The sequence below is a fragment of the Pelodiscus sinensis genome, chromosome 8, assembly GCF_052426305.1.
Source record: "Pelodiscus sinensis isolate ZL-2025 chromosome 8, ASM5242630v1, whole genome shotgun sequence".
In the NCBI taxonomy this organism is placed as follows: domain Eukaryota; kingdom Metazoa; phylum Chordata; order Testudines; family Trionychidae; genus Pelodiscus; species Pelodiscus sinensis.
This window is the reverse complement of record NC_143059.1, coordinates 73,093,449-73,115,180: the sequence shown is the minus strand read 5'-3', so window position 1 is coordinate 73,115,180 and position 21,732 is coordinate 73,093,449. Positions and strand designations below refer to the sequence as shown.

General features: G+C 47.2%; 1 protein-coding gene across 12 annotated transcripts in view; it reads right to left on the bottom strand.

Annotated features, from left to right (window-relative positions):
• BTRC (beta-transducin repeat containing E3 ubiquitin protein ligase) overlaps positions 1-21,732 on the bottom strand; it is a 174,000-nt gene that overhangs the window by 33,867 nt on the left and 118,401 nt on the right. For all 12 annotated transcript variants that reach the window (XM_075935605.2, XM_075935603.2, XM_075935608.2 and 9 more), the window contains one exon: positions 2,037-2,268. In XM_075935605.2, coding sequence (XP_075791720.1) covers positions 2,037-2,268 — 232 coding nt within the window. The remainder of the gene's footprint in view (positions 1-2,036; positions 2,269-21,732) is intronic.

Sequence of the window (21,732 nt, the reverse complement as noted above, 5' to 3'; positions counted from 1 at the left end):
GACCTTCACAGCACCAAGAGAACAATCAAACAATTTAATAACTGTGTCTGACTGATGGATAAGGGGGAGTGGTATGTGGGCAGAAAAGGTGGTGGTGAACCTGAATGAGAATTTGCCCACTTACACGGTAATGGAGATTATTTTGTGTGTGTGGTGAGGGAAAGGGGATGAAAGAGACGAAGTGGAGCTTGAACTTAATTTCCAGTTTTTAACATGCACATTTGTGAGAAAGCTACAAAACATTCTGGTGGGTTCTTTGTAGTTGAGGTGATAGATTCATAATTCCAGATTAGTCATGTTTTCTTCTGAAAATTTCCTTAATTATTTAAACATTTTTAAAACGTATCTGAAAAGGAGAGTCACCACGTTCCTTGTGAGCTGCTCACAGATGAACACAATTCTATCTCGGACGGCCTTCTGCCTCCTTACCTGGCGTCTCATCTCCCATTCTCCTTACTGGAAACCTTCTTCTACATGTGACATTTCTGCTTGTGCACGGTTCAGACTGGACCTACATGCCCCCTGGGATAAACTCTGCAAACACGCAAATTAATGCGCATACATTATTTAAGTGAACATATGCCACTGCCTGCTTATGTAAATAACTGAGTAATTGCTACCTACTTCTTGCCTGTTCAGTACTACTCAGAGTGACGTTTGATGGTAGATCTGTTTCATGAAGTTGGAGAACTTTGCCTAGAAGTATCCACACGAGAGGTACTCATGCCATGTGGCCATTTGCCTTCCCTGGCTACTCAAGAACAGAGCCACCCCAAACTCTCCAGTTCCTTCACACCTAGTGTAGAAGACTCCCACACCTTAGAATGCTGCTCTGGTCCATGAGATTATTGGCACTGGACCTCTAGAAAAACTGGACCACCACAAAAACACACTTAGTACAGCAAAGACGGTTTCCAAGATCTACCACAGCCATTGATTATGAGGCAGAGTTATAGCTCATACAATCCTGGGAAATTCTTACTACCATTCCCATGATGGCTTTGTTCCTTATAAGAGCCGCATTAACAAACATGTCCTCTCCCCCAGCCCTAGAAGTGAAGTGCTCTGTGGAACTTGCCCATTCTAAGTCTAGTGCTTGGAAAGAAGGTGCACGTAGGAATTGAGAAGCTCTTCAAAGGTCTGTGAAGAATAAACAATCCGTGAGAGAAATCCTCCAAACAATTTTCTCTTCCACAAAGCGGTCAGAGTTATCAACAAAGACTGCAACACATTTTACTTAATTCCATCAGATTCAGGAACCAAGCCATTTCGATCATAATACACTAACTGTTCTCCTTCTATGGGGGATGAGGTCGAATGGCCTGAGAATGGGGTTAAGAGCCAGATTTCCAAAACTGGTTTGGAAAGCGTCTTGCTGGATAACCTTGGACAAGTCACTTACCGCCTTGTGACTCAGTTTCCCCACAGAAGTACTGACAGGAGTGTTTGTTCACTGCTTCGTACTTTGGTACTTCTGCGACCCTCATTAACTATAGTATCTAAACATGCAGCTGAGGCCAGTGTCCTCCGATGAAAAGCGCTACGGAAGTGCAAAATATGAATATGGTCCATCCACTCTTTATCCTGATACGTTGTTCAATGTAGGTCATTAATAGACCTTTCAAATCAATGGCTACAGGAAAGTATTGTATTCATAAAAATGGTCAAAATTCTTAATGAAAGAAGTTAAAAAAAATCCAAGGGAAAAAGCAGAGGCGATAAAAGGTAGCTTCAATTTTAACAATTCTGTTATTCAGTTACTGTCTTCCCGACAACCGGGTGCTGGGTTTTCTGTGACATGTGCCCATGACATTTGGTAAGATCTTCCATTTGTTTCAATCAAAAGCATAGAAGTATTAAATATTACAACTATTGTGCATGTCTAGAACGCCTCTCACCCCCTGCTGTTATCTACTTTGTGGAACTTCTCCCTGAGGGGTGCACTTCTCCGGGGAGGTGCACTGTCACAGGAAGCCTCATGCCATAGCTTTCAAGGACAACACGGAAGGGCCTTCCCTCCAATGGGGTTGAAATACCTGGCAGTGCAGTGATGAAGTCCCTCTGTAACATAGGCTTGAGGTACGAGTTGATATGTCCGTGCTGGTAATGACACATCTGGGAGATGAGATGTTCCACAAACTCAACCTGGTCAGACTCGGACCACTGTTCAAAATACTTGATGCACAGCTCCTTCTCTTTCTCATAGCTTGCGGACAGCTTCCTTTGTTTGGGCACAATCATGCTTGAAGTGCCATTGGCAAGTTTTGTCTTGAATGGAAAGAAGAAAACAATGAAATAAAGCTTGGGCAATGTAATCGGTTTCTTGGAAGACAACAGACAGAAAACCATTCCATTCTATAATAAGTTGGCCGTGTTTGTGTATCCCATTTGCTGCTGTCAATCTGCAAGTGGCCACAAAAACTTGTAACCTTGGAGGACAGTACAGTTCATGCCGGAGCTGCACACAAAGGACTATGGTTAGATGGGAGAACAAGAGTGGCAGTTTAATACAAACAAATTTTAGTTACATTTTACACACAGTAAAATGCTGACAGATTCCTAATTTGCCATTATCAGCTACTTCAATGCACCACGGAAGACTGAATTTGTATTTTGTTTCTCTTCTAAAGTATTCGCTTCAGGGCTACAATGGACTGCTGCTAAAATTAATAGAAAATACATGAGATGGATAAGAAACTGCATGATGATCATTTTAATAATACACAAAATATACAGTAAAATCTATTAAAACACCACCCCAACATCTGGTGCTCATCCGCATTTCATGCAAAGAATCAAATACTAAACTTTATAGTCGCTGTTAATATTTTGCCAGCAGGTCTCGACATAGTCTGATTCTGGAGAAGGGCTCTCAGGGACAGGAGAAAACAGTCTCTTCACTCTATCACTACAAGCAAAATGTGTGGAAGTTTTGTTTTTAATGATTTAATTGGAAGAAAAGCACAAGTATCACACCAAGAGCACATCCCAAGCTAAATTAGCTGTCAACTGGGAAATCTATGTTTTCCCATGCTGGTTACTAAATAGGTTTTATTAAATACTAAACTAAGGAAATGTCTGTTTATTTTTAGGATTCTATTTCCCCAAACTTTTTTTTTTTTTAAAGAATAATCTAAAACAAAGCACACCGGTCTGGTGTCTAGCCCTACACCAGAGCAAAGCTTTAATAACAGATGGCAATTTAATGACAATTCACATTATTAGATCATTTCTTTTATAAAAACACTCTAGTCTACATTTGCTAGCGCATTATGAATTATCAAACAATTAAAACCAAACTGCACCTCTCATAATTAATACAAGTTATATTTTTATGGTGTCGTAGTTCAGTTTCACTTACTTGGTAAACCACTGTGTGCATTAATACAATATATATCATTTTCATCAATCTAAAGAAAATAACTCTACATTTAGTTCTTACTTGAGAGGAAGACATGCATTATCTGTTTACTGGGAGGAAGCATCAATGTTAAGTGATTTGCTAAAAGGTTATAGAAAGTGCCTGTCAAAGCTGGGACAAGAACTCAGCAACTCCTAGCCCGTCCTCCGGATCACGCTGTCCTGTCCACCTAAAATCATTACCTGTGTCACCCTGCCTTGGGTTATCAAAAGTGACATTGCTTGAAAATCTACTTAATTTGTCACCATTTGTTTTCTATATATTAATACACAAGACACCAGAACTTATATGTTGCACCTAACTGACTTGCCAGCGTCTCTAACAGAGATGGCTGGATAGATTTGCTTGCAAACCTTCCCTGGTAGGTAGCAGCCATTTTAACAAAGTATATTCTGGTTCTGTATTACGGGTTGAACTCTCTCTCGATTTTCTGAGACGAGTGTACAAGAATATCAGACTGTATCCTTGCTCAGCTTTGCATCACGAGCAAGCTGGTCCACAATACTCCTTTTGTTTCCCTCCCCATGCCCCTCAAAACGGAGCCGAGAGTCCCCAAATACTGGGGAATGTTTCCGGGACCATTCTGTAAGGATACGTCAAAGATAGGCAAGAGCTGGTGACAGAGCTGAAAACCAATGGCAGAATATAAAATTCTTGTACTGCAGTCTCATGTTCACTCCTCACGCAGCTAATACTGTCCCATCAGTGGATATGTGGAGGCAGGAGAACGACACGCTCTGCTGGGCTATCTGTTTACACACTGAATGCAGACATCTCAGAGGCACGGGTGGTGGGAAAGGTTGGATTTTTCCTGGCAACGGCATGGCATACAAAGATTAAGGATGGACTGTACTGAACATCAGCCTTGAGGGACTCTGGCTGTTTTTACTGCAGTTTAGCTGTTTGCAAAACAGAAAAACCCATGAAATGCTGTAGATAGTTGACAAATGGTGTATTTTACAAGCCTGACCTCATTTCATTTCTCATTTCATTTGCTGCACAGCCAATCTTACAGCAGGCTCTCTCCATAGAGCGTGCTTTTAAAGCTGTATCTTCTGCCTTTTGTTTCTTCCTTTTAGTGACAACAGTCACTATTTGCTGAAGCACTAAAAGCCCTTTCTCTGCCACCCTCAAGAAGCCCCTCCAGAAGAGACAGCCCTGTCAGACATACAGAGACCAAAATGATGTTAAATATTCACACACATGTACCCCCCAAAAGGTTTTCAGCCCAGAGCGCTCTGCTGTTTCTGGGGATGAAGATGTATTACTGGCCTCACTATCAAAAGTAACCACAGACAACAGGACCCACAAGCAGCCAAAGAAGGAGCATGGGAAAGTGGCTAAGCGTAGCCCAAGTGGAACAGATAAGAGTCCCACTTTTTGTCGTCTTCTGTCCCAGGTTCTAATGTGGAGGCATGTTCCTGGAGACTCTAGGTGCCACCATCATTTTGGTGGGACGTGGAGCGTCTGTGACGGGCACTTTCAGAGGTCTGCTTCAGCGATACCATTTTTGAGATGGGCTGACGAGCACTGAACACAAGACTCGGGATGGCGAAGGCGATCCGTCAGTTCTACTCAGACATCCTGGCACTGAACAGATCGCTTTAGGAAGCTGTCTGGAATTACAAGCTCTTCTTCGGGTCTGAAGAAACGGAGCCATATGCAGGCCTGAAGAAGAGCCCTGTGGAGCTCGAAAGCTTGTCTCTCTCACCAACTGAAGATGGTCCCTCCCCATCTCTCATATATCCTGCAACAAACATGGCCACTATAACACTGCAAACAACAACAAGGCCATTTTCCTGAGGGGCTATAGTTAATGTATTTGTATGTACGGGGAGGTAGGAGAGAACTAATACAAGAAAGGACCCTAACTCTAAATCCGAGTTGGGTAACCTCTGGCCTGCGCGCATCCGTCCCACCGGGCCTTTTCGTCCAGCTCTGGGCCTCCAGCTGGAGAGTGGGGTGAGGGCATGCCCCACCCACCTGCCACTCCCTGTGGTTCAGCGCTGGTAGTGGTGTAGGAGAAGCCATTTTTCTGGGGTTTCCCGACCGGCTGGGGCCCCTGGGCATACCCTTTTGGCCCAGTGGCTAATCTGCTACTGGAAGGAGGTCAGGCCAATGAGCATTTATAATTTGCCTACTCAGATTTGGCACTCAGGCCAAAAGGTTTGCCCACCAGGTCTAAATAATAGCCTATGGCTACAAGAAGGAGCAGTATGGATTAACAAAGGCTGGATAAGTCTAAACGTCTGAATTAAACAAAAATAACCATGCTATAACATGGCTGGACCACACACATAATAATATAGGTTATTTTTGTTGTAGAGATGGAGCTTACAGGTATGTCTACAGCGGGGGCAGGGGCGCAATCTTTTTTGCGAGGGGGCTGCTTCACTTTTGATACATGGCCCTTGGCCGGCTTCACTGCAGAAGGGGTGGGGCCTCAAGCAGAAGGGCGGGGCCTCAGGCAGAAGGGGGCGGGGCCCTTGAGACACCACACAAGGGGAGGAGACTCTGTGCACTCCCCTAGCCCCCAGGGCCAATCAGGACCTGGGGGCAGGGCGTGAACTCATTCGCTGTTCAAGATGGCTGGTGGTTCCCTCTAGGCATCAGGAGCCCCTGGCGGGGGAGAGAGCCGCCAGCTGCTTTGAACAGCGAATAACTTCATGCACTCCCCCATCTGATTGGCCTGGGCGGGGGCGCGGCTGGGCAGGCTGTGGGCCGGATTTGCGCTGTGGGCCGTATCCTGCCCACCCGTGGTCTATAGTATGGGAAAATTCAAATGCTAGCACAGCCCTCAGTTACAATTACGGGCATCTGTGCTTTTCCAGCCACACCAACCATTTTTTTGAAAAGGGTTGTACAGAGCTTCCCCCTACTCCCTGTGGAAAGCTACATTCTAGCTCTTGTTGTGTGCAGATTGACTCAGACTGTAAGCGTCTCGCAGTAGCAACTGGCCTGTCTCTTGCAAAGTGTGGCAGTTCAACCCCCCCCCCCCCCCAACTGGCTCTACAAGAAAGGCACCTTCGGTATGTGAAGCTCTAAAAAGGTTCGGAGAAAAATCAAACAATGCTGCAAGTTTCTCACTTGAGTTTCTCTTCAGCCAAAGGGGAGGAGGGAAAGGCATTCAGTGATATTCCAGCTCCAACCTAGTCACGTCCACGGGCACCAAAGAGCCTCCGGGGTCACGGGCCCTTCGATTCTCAAACTCAAATACTTTGCCTTGTTTTTCTGCAGTTGCACCTTTTTACTCCTAGCTATGTGTACCACCTGTGCTGGGAAAGGCGTGGATCTAGACGGAGCCACCTTAACAGGGTTTTTGGATGGGTCCTACTGAAGTGGAGGGGAAAAAAAAGGACATAATGTTTAATTATAAGAAATGATTGAAATAGGCACAGACATACCCCGGGTGCCTCTGCACTGCAGCAAGCGCTAAACTTGTTATCGTTAATGGTTTAAATTTCACTGTGCTAATCATTTCAGGACACAAGCCTTTCTTGATAATCTAATGAATTATTCCAACATCCTTCAGCAAAAAAAAATCCTCCATGACAGCACTAATTACAAGACGTTTTCCCAGTGCTTATGTAAAATATGACAGAGCAGCAGCTTAGGGAATTGCAGAAAACTGCTTCTAATTTCCACTGAGAAACTGACAAACACCTCTCTTTCATCTCTCCCAGCTCTCAAGTAAGATTTAACTTTCTCATTTAGTTAATTACCGAGTGAGGATCATCATTTTCCTGGATCGGAGCGGCTCAGAGCCTTTATCGTGTTAACTTGTGAACTTGATCGATGGCTGCTGCTAAAACTTAATAACTTCACCCCCTGGCAAATTGTAAGATAAATATAATAGGAGAAACTCTGACAGTAAAAACCTGCCAGAAACGAGCGCTGTGTTTATGTTTCTTTGCAGGCAGCAAAAAAACAACCGACAGCTTATTACTGGCTGCGTGTTACTTATATTTAAAAGACTCCAGGCAGTTAACTTTCTGCGTACTGTTCAAACTTTGCTCACAAGATAAAAGACACTGGGGAAAAGTCAACACAATGGCACAGTAGAAAAAAGTACCATGTGGGGGGTGAAGGTGGGGGTGGGGGAAAGAAAGAGGGCAGCAACTGGCATTGAAAGAAAAGTCCAGGGCACATGCCTGTACTGAAACAGACTTCAAGTCTAGCAGTTAAAAAACCAGCTCCAAGGAATCCAGACAAGACACTGAATTAAACAGCAGAACAAGTGACGCTCTGATATTCCGGAGCCCCTCAGAAGCTGGTTGGCAAAGACAGACGAATTCAATGGTGCCGCAATGGCAGCAAGATGAGGCACTCGCCCCAGTACGAGACCTGGAAAAGTCACTGTCAGACGAACACTTCCAGCACTGTTGGTTTTCTGGACACCTTGTGGCCATAGAATCACCTGCCCATAACCACGTCTTCCTCAGTGCACGCTGATCACAGAACCACAGACGATGCGGGTTGGAAGAGAGCTCAGCTCAGGCGGTCGAGTCCATCCCACTGCTCAGAACAGGACCAGCCCCAACTCAATGCACTGCTACATGGACTCAATGCAAGTGCTGACCTGTAGCACAGAATGGGCCCCGATGTCCCTCAGGTGGCCCCTAAACTAATAAGAGCTGGGACTTGAAAATCAAGTTGGGAAGGGGGCTTGCTTTGGCGGCAGCACCCAGCACGATGCCTGGGGTCACGCCCCATGGCTTGCCTCTTCTTCCTCGGGCCGGCAATTACCAAGAGCTTCAGAGGCTGATTCCTCAGCCTCGTGGGCTGGGACAGGGGATGGGCATGTTCTGAAGTCACTGAAGAGCTGCATTGCTTGGAGAAGCTGGAAGGAGGATGGCCAAGAGTGGCCTGCCAGCTGAGGTGTGACACGAGGACATGCAGGGCCCAGCCCGAAATGAACAAGTCCCTTCTTTGAAAACAAAGAATGGGGTTTTCTGAAGGACGTGCGTGTGTAACTCGGCCCAGTTCCCGGTGGGTCAGTGTCCACCCTGTGCAGAATCGTTCCCACATTAGAGGAATCCACACAAAGAACCAATCAGACACAGAACTGGAATCGGCCTAGGGCTGGCAGAGATCTCAGGAGCTCACTGAGTCCAGCCCCCTGCCCAAAGCAGACAAACAGTCAATTTTCATTTCCCCCTCTCTGGCTAGAGCTTGTTTTTCCAATACGTGACTTGACAGAACTCAAAAAGCTACAACACTAGGCCATTAAACAACTCAGCCCGAGTACTTTTATGTGAAAAGCTGAGTTTAGAAGCTACCCACTTCCGTGCCCCCGTCTCACACAACAGATTCCAGGAAAGTTAGCCATTAGTTGAGCACATACAGGGGCTTACTTACCTAGCACTGAATTACACTGCATAACTCACTGAACCATTCTCAAAGCCCAACCCAACCCAGAAGTAGAGCCCTACCAATCACAGCCGAGTCAAAAGACATGCCCCAGAAGGAGCCACAATTTTGTTTCCAGGAGGAAATTCAAAGAACGCTCACGCCGTCCCCTGGACATCCAAAGAACTAACCATTTTGCCTGCACTTAGTTGTTAGCTGCTTGCCAGCATCTGGCTTCTGATTTCACAGTGGCAAATTCAGTTGGCAGAAAAAGGCAGATAGAGGAAAGGTCAATGAAATCACGAGATGCCACGGGGACAACCATTCTCAGAGGCCCCATCTAAGCCCAGAGGCTACACTGTTGGCTGAAGGGGTGCTCGGCTAAGGACTCTCTCTGCAGACCAGAGGAGGGACATTTGGAGACACGGCGGTGCGCTTCCGGGGACAGAGAAGGCAGCATGCGCCGCAGAGGAAATGTACGGCACCTCTCGGGGATTGGGAAGGGCAAGAGTGAGCTATGCACGCTTGCACACCTGCTGTGTGAGGAACAGCAATCACAAAGCTGGCTGGAGAAGTTCCTCTCCCACACGGAGGAACTGTAAACAGCAATGGGGAGAGCAGATGAAAAGCAATTCTTTTAAGCTAACACTTAATGTTTCAGGCAGGCTAATAAAGGTTAATTGTCTGGAATCTGGTGACTCTTACGACACACCTTCCTTTGATGTAGGTCTCCCACCTAGATTTTAAATGCTGGTGAAGCCACCAAAATCAACTTTCTGTGCTGGGAGAAATGGAAGTGAGCTGAGGGCTTCCCGCTACCTTAACAGTGAGTCTGGTCAGTTTCTGTAGGTTTCCTCTGAAAATAACTGGGACTGGTGAGGAATCCTCTTGCGATGGCAGCACCCCGAGGGACACATGGACATTGCCAGCATGTGCCACATGTTCCTCGGGTGAAAGAAACCAAGTTACTGGGAGCAAAACAAATCAGGAGCATAAACAAACCTCTTCTCCATCGGCCATGAGTCTCCACTGTGAGGGGTACCCTAGAAACAACCAAATCCTACACATACTTGAGAGGCACTGCGACTGGTAAAGCGTATCAGAGGGGTGGCCGTGTTAGTCTGAATCTGCAAAAGCGCCGAGGCGTCCTGCGGCACCTTAGAGACTAACTGAAGTGTTGGAGCATCAGCTTTCGTGGGCAAAGACCCACTTCGTCAGATGCAAATGTCAGATGGTAAAGTGTGACACTTCCCCCCTCAGATGCTACCCGACCGACCTGCGGACAGCTGGCACTCTTACGTATCACTGCTGTCAACGGAAAGGAGGAACATGCACATTACTACTTGGAGAACTCTCTACGGAAATCAGCCTTCCACAGTAGCAGCAAAGGGCTCGCTGATGGCATGGCAAGCGGCAGGCTGTGCGCCACAGAGCAGTTTCCTAAGAACAGCCACTTCTAGACACACTCGAGAGTGACAGCCGCCGAACCAACAGGCCGGCAGGCCAACTGGAGAACTGGAAACCAGAGTGGACAAACCCAGGAAAAGAAGGGTTGGCCGAGCAGGTTTACTATCCAGGCCTGGCTGTCACAAGTAGGGCCCCATCCCACTCACACTGCATTTTGGTCAACTTCACCGGCGTAGAATTTTCAAAAATAGCACCTTTCATGATTTCAGCTATTTACACCTGCAATTTCCTGGCGGTGGAACGAAGGGCCTTGACCCAAAAGAGAGTTGTGGGGCAGATTATTGAAGGGGGAGTGCGGTACTTCCACCCTTGCGTCTATGCTGCTGCTGGCAGGGGTGCTGCTTTCGGAGCTGGAGAGTGGCAGCCTCTGGCTGGAAGCCCAGCTCTGAAGGCAGCGCCAATGCCAGCAGCAGCATAGAAGGAAGGGTGGCCACCCTTACTGCGGCGGTGCCTGCGGAGCTGGGCTTTCAGTCAGGAGCTGCTGCTCTCCAGCCACCCAGCTCTGAAGGCAGCAATGCAGAAGTAAGGGCGGCGATACCACATTCCCCTTAAAATAACCTGCTGACCCCTCTGCATTTCTTTTTTGGGTCCGGACACCCAATTTCAGAAATGCTGCTCTCCCCTGTGAAATCGGTAGTGGGTGGGGTAAAAGCACACACAAGACCAGATGCCAGAGTCTGAGACATTCTTCTTATAGTCGTGAATTTGGTACGGCCCTGCTCAGGGTTACTGGAACATCTTGGTCTTGTATACGGAAATCTTTAATACACGTTTAGCATCAAGAGATTGAAGCCTTCTCTGAGATGCTTGGGTATTGCCCTCCCACTCCTCATTAATGCAGGCGATCACAGCTCAGATGCGGCGTTGCTTTTCACTCCCCTTCCTGATTGTGAACACGGTGTGTTGGTTGCAAGGAGGCGGCACAAAGAAATTAAGTGACTTGCCCAAGGTCATACAGAGAGTTAGTGACCCATCTAGGATTAAAGGCCAGCTGTCCAGTTCCGAAGGCTGTGCACCCCCCCGCTACCCCATCACCCTCCCACAATACCTTTTTGGATCAGGATCCCTACAATGATAACCCCTTGACATTTCAGATTTAAATAACTGAAATCATGACATTTATGATTTTAAAATCATCTGACCATGAAACTGACCTCAACAGTCTGTGGATTTGTAGGGCGCTACTTACGACTGAAGAGGACTCACTTCCCCACCATACTTATCTAGTTGTACTGCTGTAGGCCTGGTTGTCCCATCATAGGCAAGGAACTCATGTGCTCGGTGCTGTACAAACAGAATAAAAAGATGGCTCCTGCCCTAATGTTTACAACTGAAGCAACAAAGCTAGTGGGCTCTTTGAGGTCCCCCTCACCTATCTGAAACAATAAGTAAGCTCTGCTTGCAACCAGACGCACTTACAGATCTCTCCTAACTCCGGTCCAGCCTGACATGTCTTCCTGTAGCCCTGGACTCCTATTTTTCACTACAAATCAATCAAGACATCCCAAAGCAGGAGGCGGCAGTCACTCGGCCAGATTACAGCCTCCTCAAGAGAATCAAAGAGAGAGCTTGGTGCAATTGCCTGCAACGGAATCAAATTGGACAGGGAGAGACCTCTTAGCTCTCACTCGGTCCGTCCCAGGGTAGTCCAAGAAGGATTATTCACCTCACCCCCTCTTCTAGGATTATGTTCAACACAGAGATCTGTTGGACTGTGCAGCAGGCGCCAGTTTGGAAGGTTGTTGTTTCTAACGCAGACTTCACTTTCCTTTTCTTGATTCCAGCCCATTCCCTCTAGTTATGCTCCCGTGTACTGAGAGCAATGAGATTACATTAAGTAATGGAGCTGCAGGGTTACTCTGGCAGACCAGATCCAGAACAAGAGGGCTGGTGTTATTCACAAGAACGGCTAGTCCCTTCTTTTAAAGTCTACCATGGTGTTTGGCTAAACATCTTAAGGCGTCGTTTCCCAAAAGGTTCATTATATATCGAGTAAGGCAGCATTTCCTTTTATCGATATTAGAAGCGTTCTCTCAATTTCATCGGGTGTGCCCTTGCTCGTGTTGTGAGAATGAGTAAATGGGACCATGCAATTTACCTTCTCTGCACCATTGATTTAAATATCTTCTCTATCGTATCATTTCTCTCTTGTTTCTTCTCTATCTTGGGGCAGTTCAAACTAGACTGCATTACACCTGGCACCGTTGTATTGGAGAACAGGCAGTTTGCCTCTGCTTTGCTAGGAAGAGCAATATGTGATCCGTCTTGGGTAAGAGACCCCCAACTTTCTGATGCTGACCAAAATGAAACATGACAAGAATCTAGCTTCTGCAGCCAGGGAGTCAGCTAGATAAATATAAGGCACAGTTCCTATACTGGTCCTCTGAACAAGGTTGGAGCTCCCTCTAGCACTCTCACACGAGAACAGCCACCGGCACCACTGTGACAATTCGGTGATGCCCACAGCTTGCTGCAGCATTGCTGTTTTTAATTTTCATTTGCTTTAATTGTTGCTGGCACATGAATAATGAATAGGCTGCCCCACCAGCTTCTCTGAAGTTCAGGCAAAACAAACGACAGAGGAGAATTCCTTCCCAAAGTAAGCGCGATTAAAAATACTCAGCTTGCTACTAGAGGTTCAGGAGCGCATTGTAAAATCCTGTCGTTCAAGGCCTGTTCAGTGATTCGATTTGATCCTGTCAGCCACATGTGTCATACAAATCATTACGTTAAAAAAAAAAAAATCAATTAGAAACTTGGATTTTCAGTGCTGGCTGTCATCACCGGGTCTCCTCTCCCAGGCTATCGATCCTCCACCCACCGTTCAGGAATGATTTCCAAATCTGGTGCTTTCGTTTCAACGCTGAGCTTTCAGCAGCCTGAGCTAAGTGAGGCCAGAAAGGTATAAGCATGTTACATTTCCTTCGGCACATTCTGCCATTGGGCTATGGAGATCGCTAACGGCAGTCACAAAAGCAGATCTTTCCATTATTTATGGACTACCGCTAAGCTCTGTGCAGCGACCTGGGAGTCAGGTCTCCGCAGTCATACTGCCTCTAGCGTGCTGTGGGGCCTGGGACAATCAGGTCGCCTCTCCTGCATCATCTGCCCCTTTGTTAGATAGGGAGGATACAAAACCTTTCATCTCACAGGCAGGTAAGTGGTGCTTGGGTAAAACGTGCTCCCACCAGAAGGGTCTGCATCACCAAACCACGTGACTTCACACGTATCCCAAGGCTCTGTCTACATTGCAGCACTATTTTGGGATAGCGGAGGGATCCCGAAACAGCTATTCCATGTCTTTTGAGCACGCCTGTTATTTTGAAATAGAACGGGCTCGCTATTCCGACATCCCTGTAAACCTCATTCCACGAGGAGTAAGGGGCATTTCAGAACGGCGCTTTATTTTGAAAACTGCTGTGGGGACAGAGTGAAATTTCAAAATAAGCTATTTCGAAATTAACTCAAAATAAGCTACGCAATTTGCGTAGCTCAAAGTGCGTAGTTTATCTCGAGCTCCAGATGCAGTGTAGACACACCCTCAGTGTGCATCTTCCCCTCAAACACTATAAACCCATCGAGACATCGATATTTTCGTCACTAAGAACTACCCATGACAGCTCCCAAACTCATTTAAGCAGCCTTGAAAGCTAGGACCAAACCCTGAGTAAAAACCAACCAACTTTCAATGCTGAAGTTTCCCGACTGTTTCTGAAAGACAAAGTGCACTCTCACAACTGCCTTAAAATCAATACAAATATGAAGCCTTTTAACAAATTCTCCTTGAGTCCAAAGAAGTGCCCTAGAGAGGGTGCACTTCATAAAGGCACCTTACTTATCACAGTAAGTTCTATATTCAACCACCTGGGGACTTCTGAACTTTGTTGAATTTTGGAAGGTAGTGATTCATATTACTGCCACTCAGAGATGTATTTAGCACCGTTGCTACAGCAGGATGCATTAGGAACAATCACAGTTACATTTTTCTCCCACCCCCAAGAATCTGATGGAGTGAGAAAGACTGAAAATAATAACTAAAGCCAAGTTTCTATACTCTGGGGAATAGAAACCATGAAAATTTCCTCACACAGTCCTGTGAATGGCCCCGAGTCCTGACTGATAGTTCTCGGATTGCTAGGTCTGGGCTTCCCTCACACAGTCCTACCACACGGATAGGCACAACTGCAGGAAGGGGCACAGTCTGTATCTCTGGAGGGCACAAACACCTTTCATTACGCACATTCACAATGCTGGGATCCTGTTGGGGGGAGGGAGGGAAGAGAGAGAGACAGTGTGTGTGTGTGCACACGCGTGTGCGCGCCCATTCTACGCTGCCCCAGACCTGTGCCAACAGCTTGCACAGCAGATCTCCAGCAAAGTGCCCAATGACCACAAGATCCGTCAAGGGCCAAGGGCAGCTGCTCAGGTTTATTGTTGTTGAAGTGTGGTAATAATAACTGACAGGCTCTACGAGGAGACTGACACATACATGCCCATGACAACGGACACAGCCCAGGGAATGGCTTGATTTTCCCTTTCCTCTGCCACTGGACAAAGAGACTTCCTCTGTGATACAGCTTCATACCCCAATACAAACCTCTTAATTCTGTCCCGCTGCCATGGTTAGTTATTGTCCCCTGCTGTCACCCTGTTCATGTTGGTTTGATTAAAACATTTCTATTGCGGATTATTATCTAACCTTATCTTTGGGGCCTGGGATGTTCTGGTCCCACTGGATATCGGGGCGTGTTTGCGGGAGTGCTCTGTGACTAGCACTCAGGAACATGTATTCCTGCAATATCAGCTCTGTTCTTGGCAGATTCTGTGAGCAGGGCCTGTCTCACACCAGGCCTTATGTCTCAGGCTCTCTTCCTACTACAGGATCTTTGACTGCATCTGTAAAGCCAGACAGCAACTGTTCATTTTCCATCCACACTGGGCAAGGAAGTTAGAGCCTTTCTTTCTCGCTGTGGCCTTTGTCACAGTTATCCCCACTTTTTGATGCCCTGAGACTGAGTTACTGCAATGTTCAGGCAGTCCCCGGGTTACATGGATCCGACTTACATCGGATCCCTACTTACCACACTAGCTGCTTTTCCCCCTAGCAGACCAGGGAGACACGAAGCTAGCGCCCCACCCAGCAGACCAGGGAGACGTGGAGCGGCTTTTCTCAGCAGACACCTCAGCTTGAGAATAAAGGACTGAGGGAAGTGAGGTGTGGGAGAATAAAACTGAGCTCTGGAGAAATGTTTGGCTAGAGTTTCCCCTACAATATGTACCAGTTCCGACTTACATACAAATTCAACTTAAGAACAAACCTACAGTCCCTATCTTATACGTAACCCGGGGACTGCCTGTACTTTGCTGGGCGGAGACATGAACTGGAAGCTGCAGGTGGTATAAAAATCTGCTTCTCTGCATTTTTCTACCTACTGGTAGCTGACTGTTCCTAGATGTGCTTGGTTTGGGACAAATTGTCAGTGAAGGACTCTCCTCTGGAATTTACTGCTCTCTTGGCTCTAGAGCGCCCAGGCGAGTTGTAGTATGCCCTGAAGGTCAAAGGTCATCTACTTACCCAAGGTTCTGGGAAGGGGGACTCCTTACTGTAATTTAGGGTAAGACAGGCAAGGTAAGGGACATAATGTCTTTTATTGGATCAACTTCCTTTGTTGGTAAGTACAAAGATTTCAAGCTACAGTCTTTCTTCAGACCTGAAAAATGGCTGTTTCACTCGACAGCTTGTACCTTCCACCAGGAGAAGCTGGTCCAAAGAAAGATATTATCTCACCTACCCTGTCTCTCATATACCCTAGGACAATAGCACTGCAAAACAATGATTTAGGTTATTTGACTGAAACTGGCTTATCAGTTGCATGATGATGTTTTTATTTTATTACTAGAGGATTTACCAGGTATTGCTCAGGTCCTTAACTCAAATGTGGTTTTTCTTCATTTAAATCATTGCTGTGGGATGGGGATGGGGATGAGGGCTGCGTATGGCAGGCTGCCCCAGGAAATGAGGAATATCTCACACATCTCTCATCACAGCAGCTTGGAGACGGACACAAAAACAGAGAAACTCTCTCAAATACATAGTAGATAGCTGTCCCTTTCTTTATCCTTTCCCTCATGCTGCCCCAGCGGGGTTATAGCTCGCCCAGTCCCCTTCTCTGGCCCCTTGCTGTCCCCTGTGGTCATAATACAGTATAACTGTTCCTGCTAGCAGAGCCCTTCCTTCCCGTTTGATGAGACACAAACCCATTCCATGCACATCCCATCGTCCTGGCACAACCAAACCCTGACCTTGCTTTAAGTTGTGATAAGAGGAAGCTGCCTACCCAATTTGGTGGTCCTAGCTCTGACCATTTAGGAGGAGTTTTTGAACAGAAAGACAGACAGACAATCTCTCACAAACACATAATAGACAACTGCATTTGGAGGCTGTGTTTGAAAGGTGCACAACATAAAACAGGAATAAAAAGGTACTGGACTGCTCCAACACGAGCCCCATAAAGCTCCACCGATGCATTTCAACCTTCCTTGCAGTAGCTCCACTAGTCCTATATTTGACTCCAAGCCATTCCGCTAATGACCTTCAGCCCTGCCCACCTCTGCCCTCTCCTGATCCATATGTGGGCCTCCAAGCAGCTCTATGAATGTGTCCCAATCATGACTTAGAGCACCCCCTCCTATTCAAGTCTTGAAATCTGTTAATTGTGTTAAATTATATGTGAGGGTTCAGTGTTGTGACTAATGTCTTCTATGAAACATTAAACTCCAAACTCATTTCCATCTGTGATCTAAGCCAATTTTGAAACCCAGATCTCAAACAATGATGCATTAACTTACTCTGCAGACTAATCATGTTTGGTTTCTCCTAAGACAGAATTCAGATGGTAGTAAAGTGCTTCTCTTGCAACCCACTTAATAACGGTTGGGACAGTAAATCATGATCTAGAATGGGAGTGACAGACTTAAATTAACATGATAAAAGAGCAATCTGATTCCACTCTTCAGTTCACACATTCCACTCAATTTTGTCAAATCCAGAGATTAAAAAAAACCACAAACCACTGGCATTAATTAAACAACAGTTTTATTACCTACAATCAAAACCTTACAAGGAGGGCTTACCAGACAGCTCTGCTAAGAAATTACAAGCCTCACTCAATTAACAATGTAACTTTTTTGTGGTGTTGCTGCTAATTGAGGGATTTTTCATTTTTATTTTCTCCTAAATGAATATTATACAGGAGAGTCAGTCCAAGTATAAAAGCAATCAAGGGAATTAACAGAAAAATCCAAGGTCAGAAGAATTCATGCTGAAATATTTTAATAATTAACTGATATTGCAACTAAATTCTTAATATGTGACCCTTGTGGTTGAGGGCCATTCTAACCCTTCCCCTGGTCTACGCCTGTGGTAACGGGCAGCTCTCAGGCTAATGGGAAGCATGCACATTTGAAAGCAGAGTTGAGCTTGACTGCATATTGAGGATGGTATTACTATTATGCCTCAAATTCAGAAGAGTCAATTTCTCTATGGATACACTGTGCAAATAGCCTATATCCCATTGTATTCAGGAGTCAAACTCCCTCTCCATACCTAGGAGAAACAGCAACTTTACACTTGCTCCACACAGTTTATTTTACCCTTGAAGTTCCCAAAGTACTTTATAGGTTGGACACACAAGAACCATTTCACCGCTGCGAGGGAGGGAGCTGCCCATGGGGGAAACGTGATTTCATGACAGAGTGTTCCCAGCATGGCGTAGGAAAGTTTACCTGCACTTACCTGACAATTGCCCGTAAAAGAATAAGGCGTTGTCTATCCGTGCAGCATTAAAGCATTAAAGATCTCTCCCAGTATGTTAGGAAAACCCCCTCCAGGAGGGGCATAGCTCCCAGGGCCGGGAACCTGATTCCACTGGCAAGTTGCTGCGCTGACGCTTACTGCACGCAGGGGAGTGATTCCCTCCCCCCCTTTAATAAGAAAGTTTCAGGGTGGCAACTTGTGAGTGTAGACAAGCCCTCGGAATCACAGATCCACACAGGAGACGTGTCGTCCTGCTTGCAGCTTGGGGCAGTCCCAGAGCGGCCAGTCACTGGCAGGAAGGGAATGCCTTGCTCCCTAAAACTCCTATTTTTGAGACAACGCCTGCAGGTGGGTAGTTCAATTCTACTTCCAAAATCACTGATCGCATTACACATACTTTGAGGCAAATCTATCATTTCTCCTACTGCGGAGCATGGGAAATTCCCCAGAATGAAAGCAACCCATATTTTTGATGGGCTATTTCCTGACTATTTTCATCTGGACGATCGGTTTGTCTTCAGCATAGGCCAGATGAATGAATTTCATTAATCAAATAAAGGAAAGTCCTCATTAGTTAAGGTCCTCAGATTTTCACTGCATGTAAGCCTGCGGGAGGGGCAGGGAGAGGAGGAGCAGGACACCCAAAGGAGCTTTTGTATAGATCCTCCAACTGCCAATGGCCACAGGCTTGACTTTTTGGGCTGGCAGTCTTCTAAACCCGCAATAAAGGCCGCCTGGAGGAACTCAAGGCTTGTTTCACTTGTCTAACCTAGGAATGGCATAAGCTTATCAGAAAGTTGACTAGTCCCTCAACTACTTGCTCCCCCCTCCTTTGCTGCCCCTATCAGATGCAGCAAGGGGCGGGGGGAGCAGGAGCTGGGGGGAGATGGCTTAAAAGCCGGTTCCCCCCAGCACTGTCTCCACAGAGGGTAGGGGAGGCAGAAGGGGAGTGGGGATTTGGCATGACCAATCAGCTGATTCCCGGCTCATGCCCAGTCTCACACGCTGCGCCTCTGCTGTTTAAATGTATTAAGGAGCCTACCAGCTGTTAATACATGTAAAAGGCAGAGCTGCACTTGGGTTAGCTCCTGGGGCCAGGGGCTAGCCCCACTGCGACTCCCCTGCTTCTTGTCGAGTCAATGGAAATTCCATCGACTAGATGATTAAATGTAACATCCCTAGTCTAACCTCAGGTTAAAATACGGATTTTGCACCAGCCAGCGGAAAATGTCTATTTGCTGACGTCCTGTTAGGGTCTGCAAGAGATCGTCACGTGCCTTTCTGCACTGCTTCGCCCCAGATAAAGGGCTGTTTGCCATGGCAGACTTTCACTGCAAGACCAATGGTTAATCAGGCCTGAGAACCACAGCCACAAATACATGAACACGAATGTTGCTGTTCTCTTATCCCAATCTTTCCTATGGTCCCAGGAAGCAGCTGCATGGGGGAGGGGGCATATAACAGATAGCACCCAGCTTTGTGAGGTCAGCCCCTCATGTACAGAGTCACAGGACTTGCATTGCTCTTTTCACACTGACTCACGAGGAGGGAGGCTATTTCTGGGGGCAGCATCTGCCCTGGAAGTCGTGGTGCTCCTTTCCTTCTCAATGGGAAGTACAGAGAGTTAGGAAACTGTGCCCCACCCAGACAGACGTTCATTTCCTCTGTGGGGCAAGGACGATCACATCCTTCCGAGTTTATTTATGAAAAACCAACAGACAGGCTGCCCGTCACAGCCAGAACAAGTCTGTTGTGCAAGGAAGGAACTCCCCTGCTGACCCATTTCTCTTGCATGGGTCCACGCAGACCAGAGATGGATTTCCATTCCCTGTGGAGGCTCCACCCTAGGCTGTTCAGCAGCATCCTCTGGGAAGTCTGTTATAAAAGTAGCTGTGTGTAAAGGCAACGCACCGCACCGCACTCTTACTGCGGATGTTGTCAATGCCAGCGGCCAGTGCCCACTGAGAACGGGGGAACGCTGGATCAGATTATGCATGGCTGAGCTGGCCCCATCTGGACAGGGGCGATGGCGGTAGGGATGGAAGCGACTTGTCGACTAGCTGATAAACATAAGCTTATCAGATAGTCAAGAAGTGACTGGACTAGTCGCTTCCCCCCCATTTCTGCCACTATCAGAGAAAGCAAGGCGGGGGGAGGGAGAGGGAGGCAAGAGCCACTGCTCGGGGGAGGCAGCTTAAAAGCCAGTTCCCCCCAACACCAGCACCGTGGGAGGCAGGGGAGGCAGAATCGTAGTGGGGGACCAGGTGTGAGCCAGGAATCAGCTGACTCCCGGCTCGTGCCCGGTCCCAGATGCCGTGCCTCCGCTTTTTAAATATATGAAGAACCTGGAGGCTCTTAATACATTTAAAAGGCAGAGCCGCAGTGGGATTAACTCCCAGAGCCAGGAGCTAACTCTGCTGCAGCTCCGCAGTTTCCCCTCTTATTGGCTAGTTGACTAGTCGATGGAAATTCCATCGACTAGTCAATTAGTTGATTAAACACAATTTAACATCCCTAGATGGGGGAAGGAGGGGACTAAGCTCAGGTCACAGAGCCATCCCGGTCTCCCAGCGAGGCCCTCAACGAGCAGAAGCAGGGAACACAGACCCATCCTTTTACCTCTGGCTTCTCTTAGCCCAACTCCCTGCCTGAAGCCTCTAGGCACACCAACTGCTGCAAAGACCTCAGAGGCGATGCGGAGCTGAAAAGAGATACCCCCCTAAAGCCAATGCAGCCCTGGGACACTGCTGGGAACCAGACCCTTTTCCTGGCTGACGCTGTGGCTGTGATTGGAAACGAAGCATGGGATTTCCCTCTGGAAAGCTTTGCAGCAACTGGGCCAGGGGAGCTAGTGACTGACAGGTCTGGTTCTGCCCCAACCTGCAAGCAGGCGGAGACATTCCTGGTAGCTGATCTGCGGAATGACTGGTTAATAAATACTAGCAGTACCACCCAGCTCTGAGCTAGTGGGTGTCACCAGCAGATCCCCATGTGCTTTACAATAGGAAGCAATGTCACGCCCCCCGTTTTACAATTTGAAGAGGCTCATCCATGGTCTCTGGGCAGGCTGGTGCCAGGACTGGAAAGAAAAGGCAAGTCTCATGAGCCTCCATCCAGTATTCTAACCTCTAGATTACAATTTGTGTAGCCATGGCTCTCATCTTTGAGTCTGTTTGAATCGCATGCATCTCCAGCTGTAGCCATCAGGGCTGCCCATGTCCCCTGGGCCTCCTTGTGCTCCCCTTTGATGGCAGAGGAGCCACAACTCTGCCTCAGTTCCCCGGCAATTCGCCACTGGTGGTAGCTGAGGACTCCGGAGTTTGGAGGCGGAGAGAACATCTGGAGAAGGTGAACTTCTCCAGCTGAGACAACACATGTCCTTTCATGTTCTGGCGATGGGGAGGAGGAAACATCCTGCAAGGGCGATGCTGATGTGATGGGCACTCTTGGTACTAGGGCTTGTACCAGCAGGTATTTGGGAATTGGTGGAGGTGCCAGTGCTCTCCTAGTCTTTCATGGTGATCCCTGATGCCGAAAGGGACAATCCCGGAGCAAGCGTTGGTGCTGGCGGGGTGTCGGGTGCTGTAGGCTGCTTGTTCTCCCCATCTCTTGACTCTGTTCAGAGCCTGGTGGATTTCTTTCCAGAGACTCTGCATTGCCTGCCTTGATGGGAGGACAC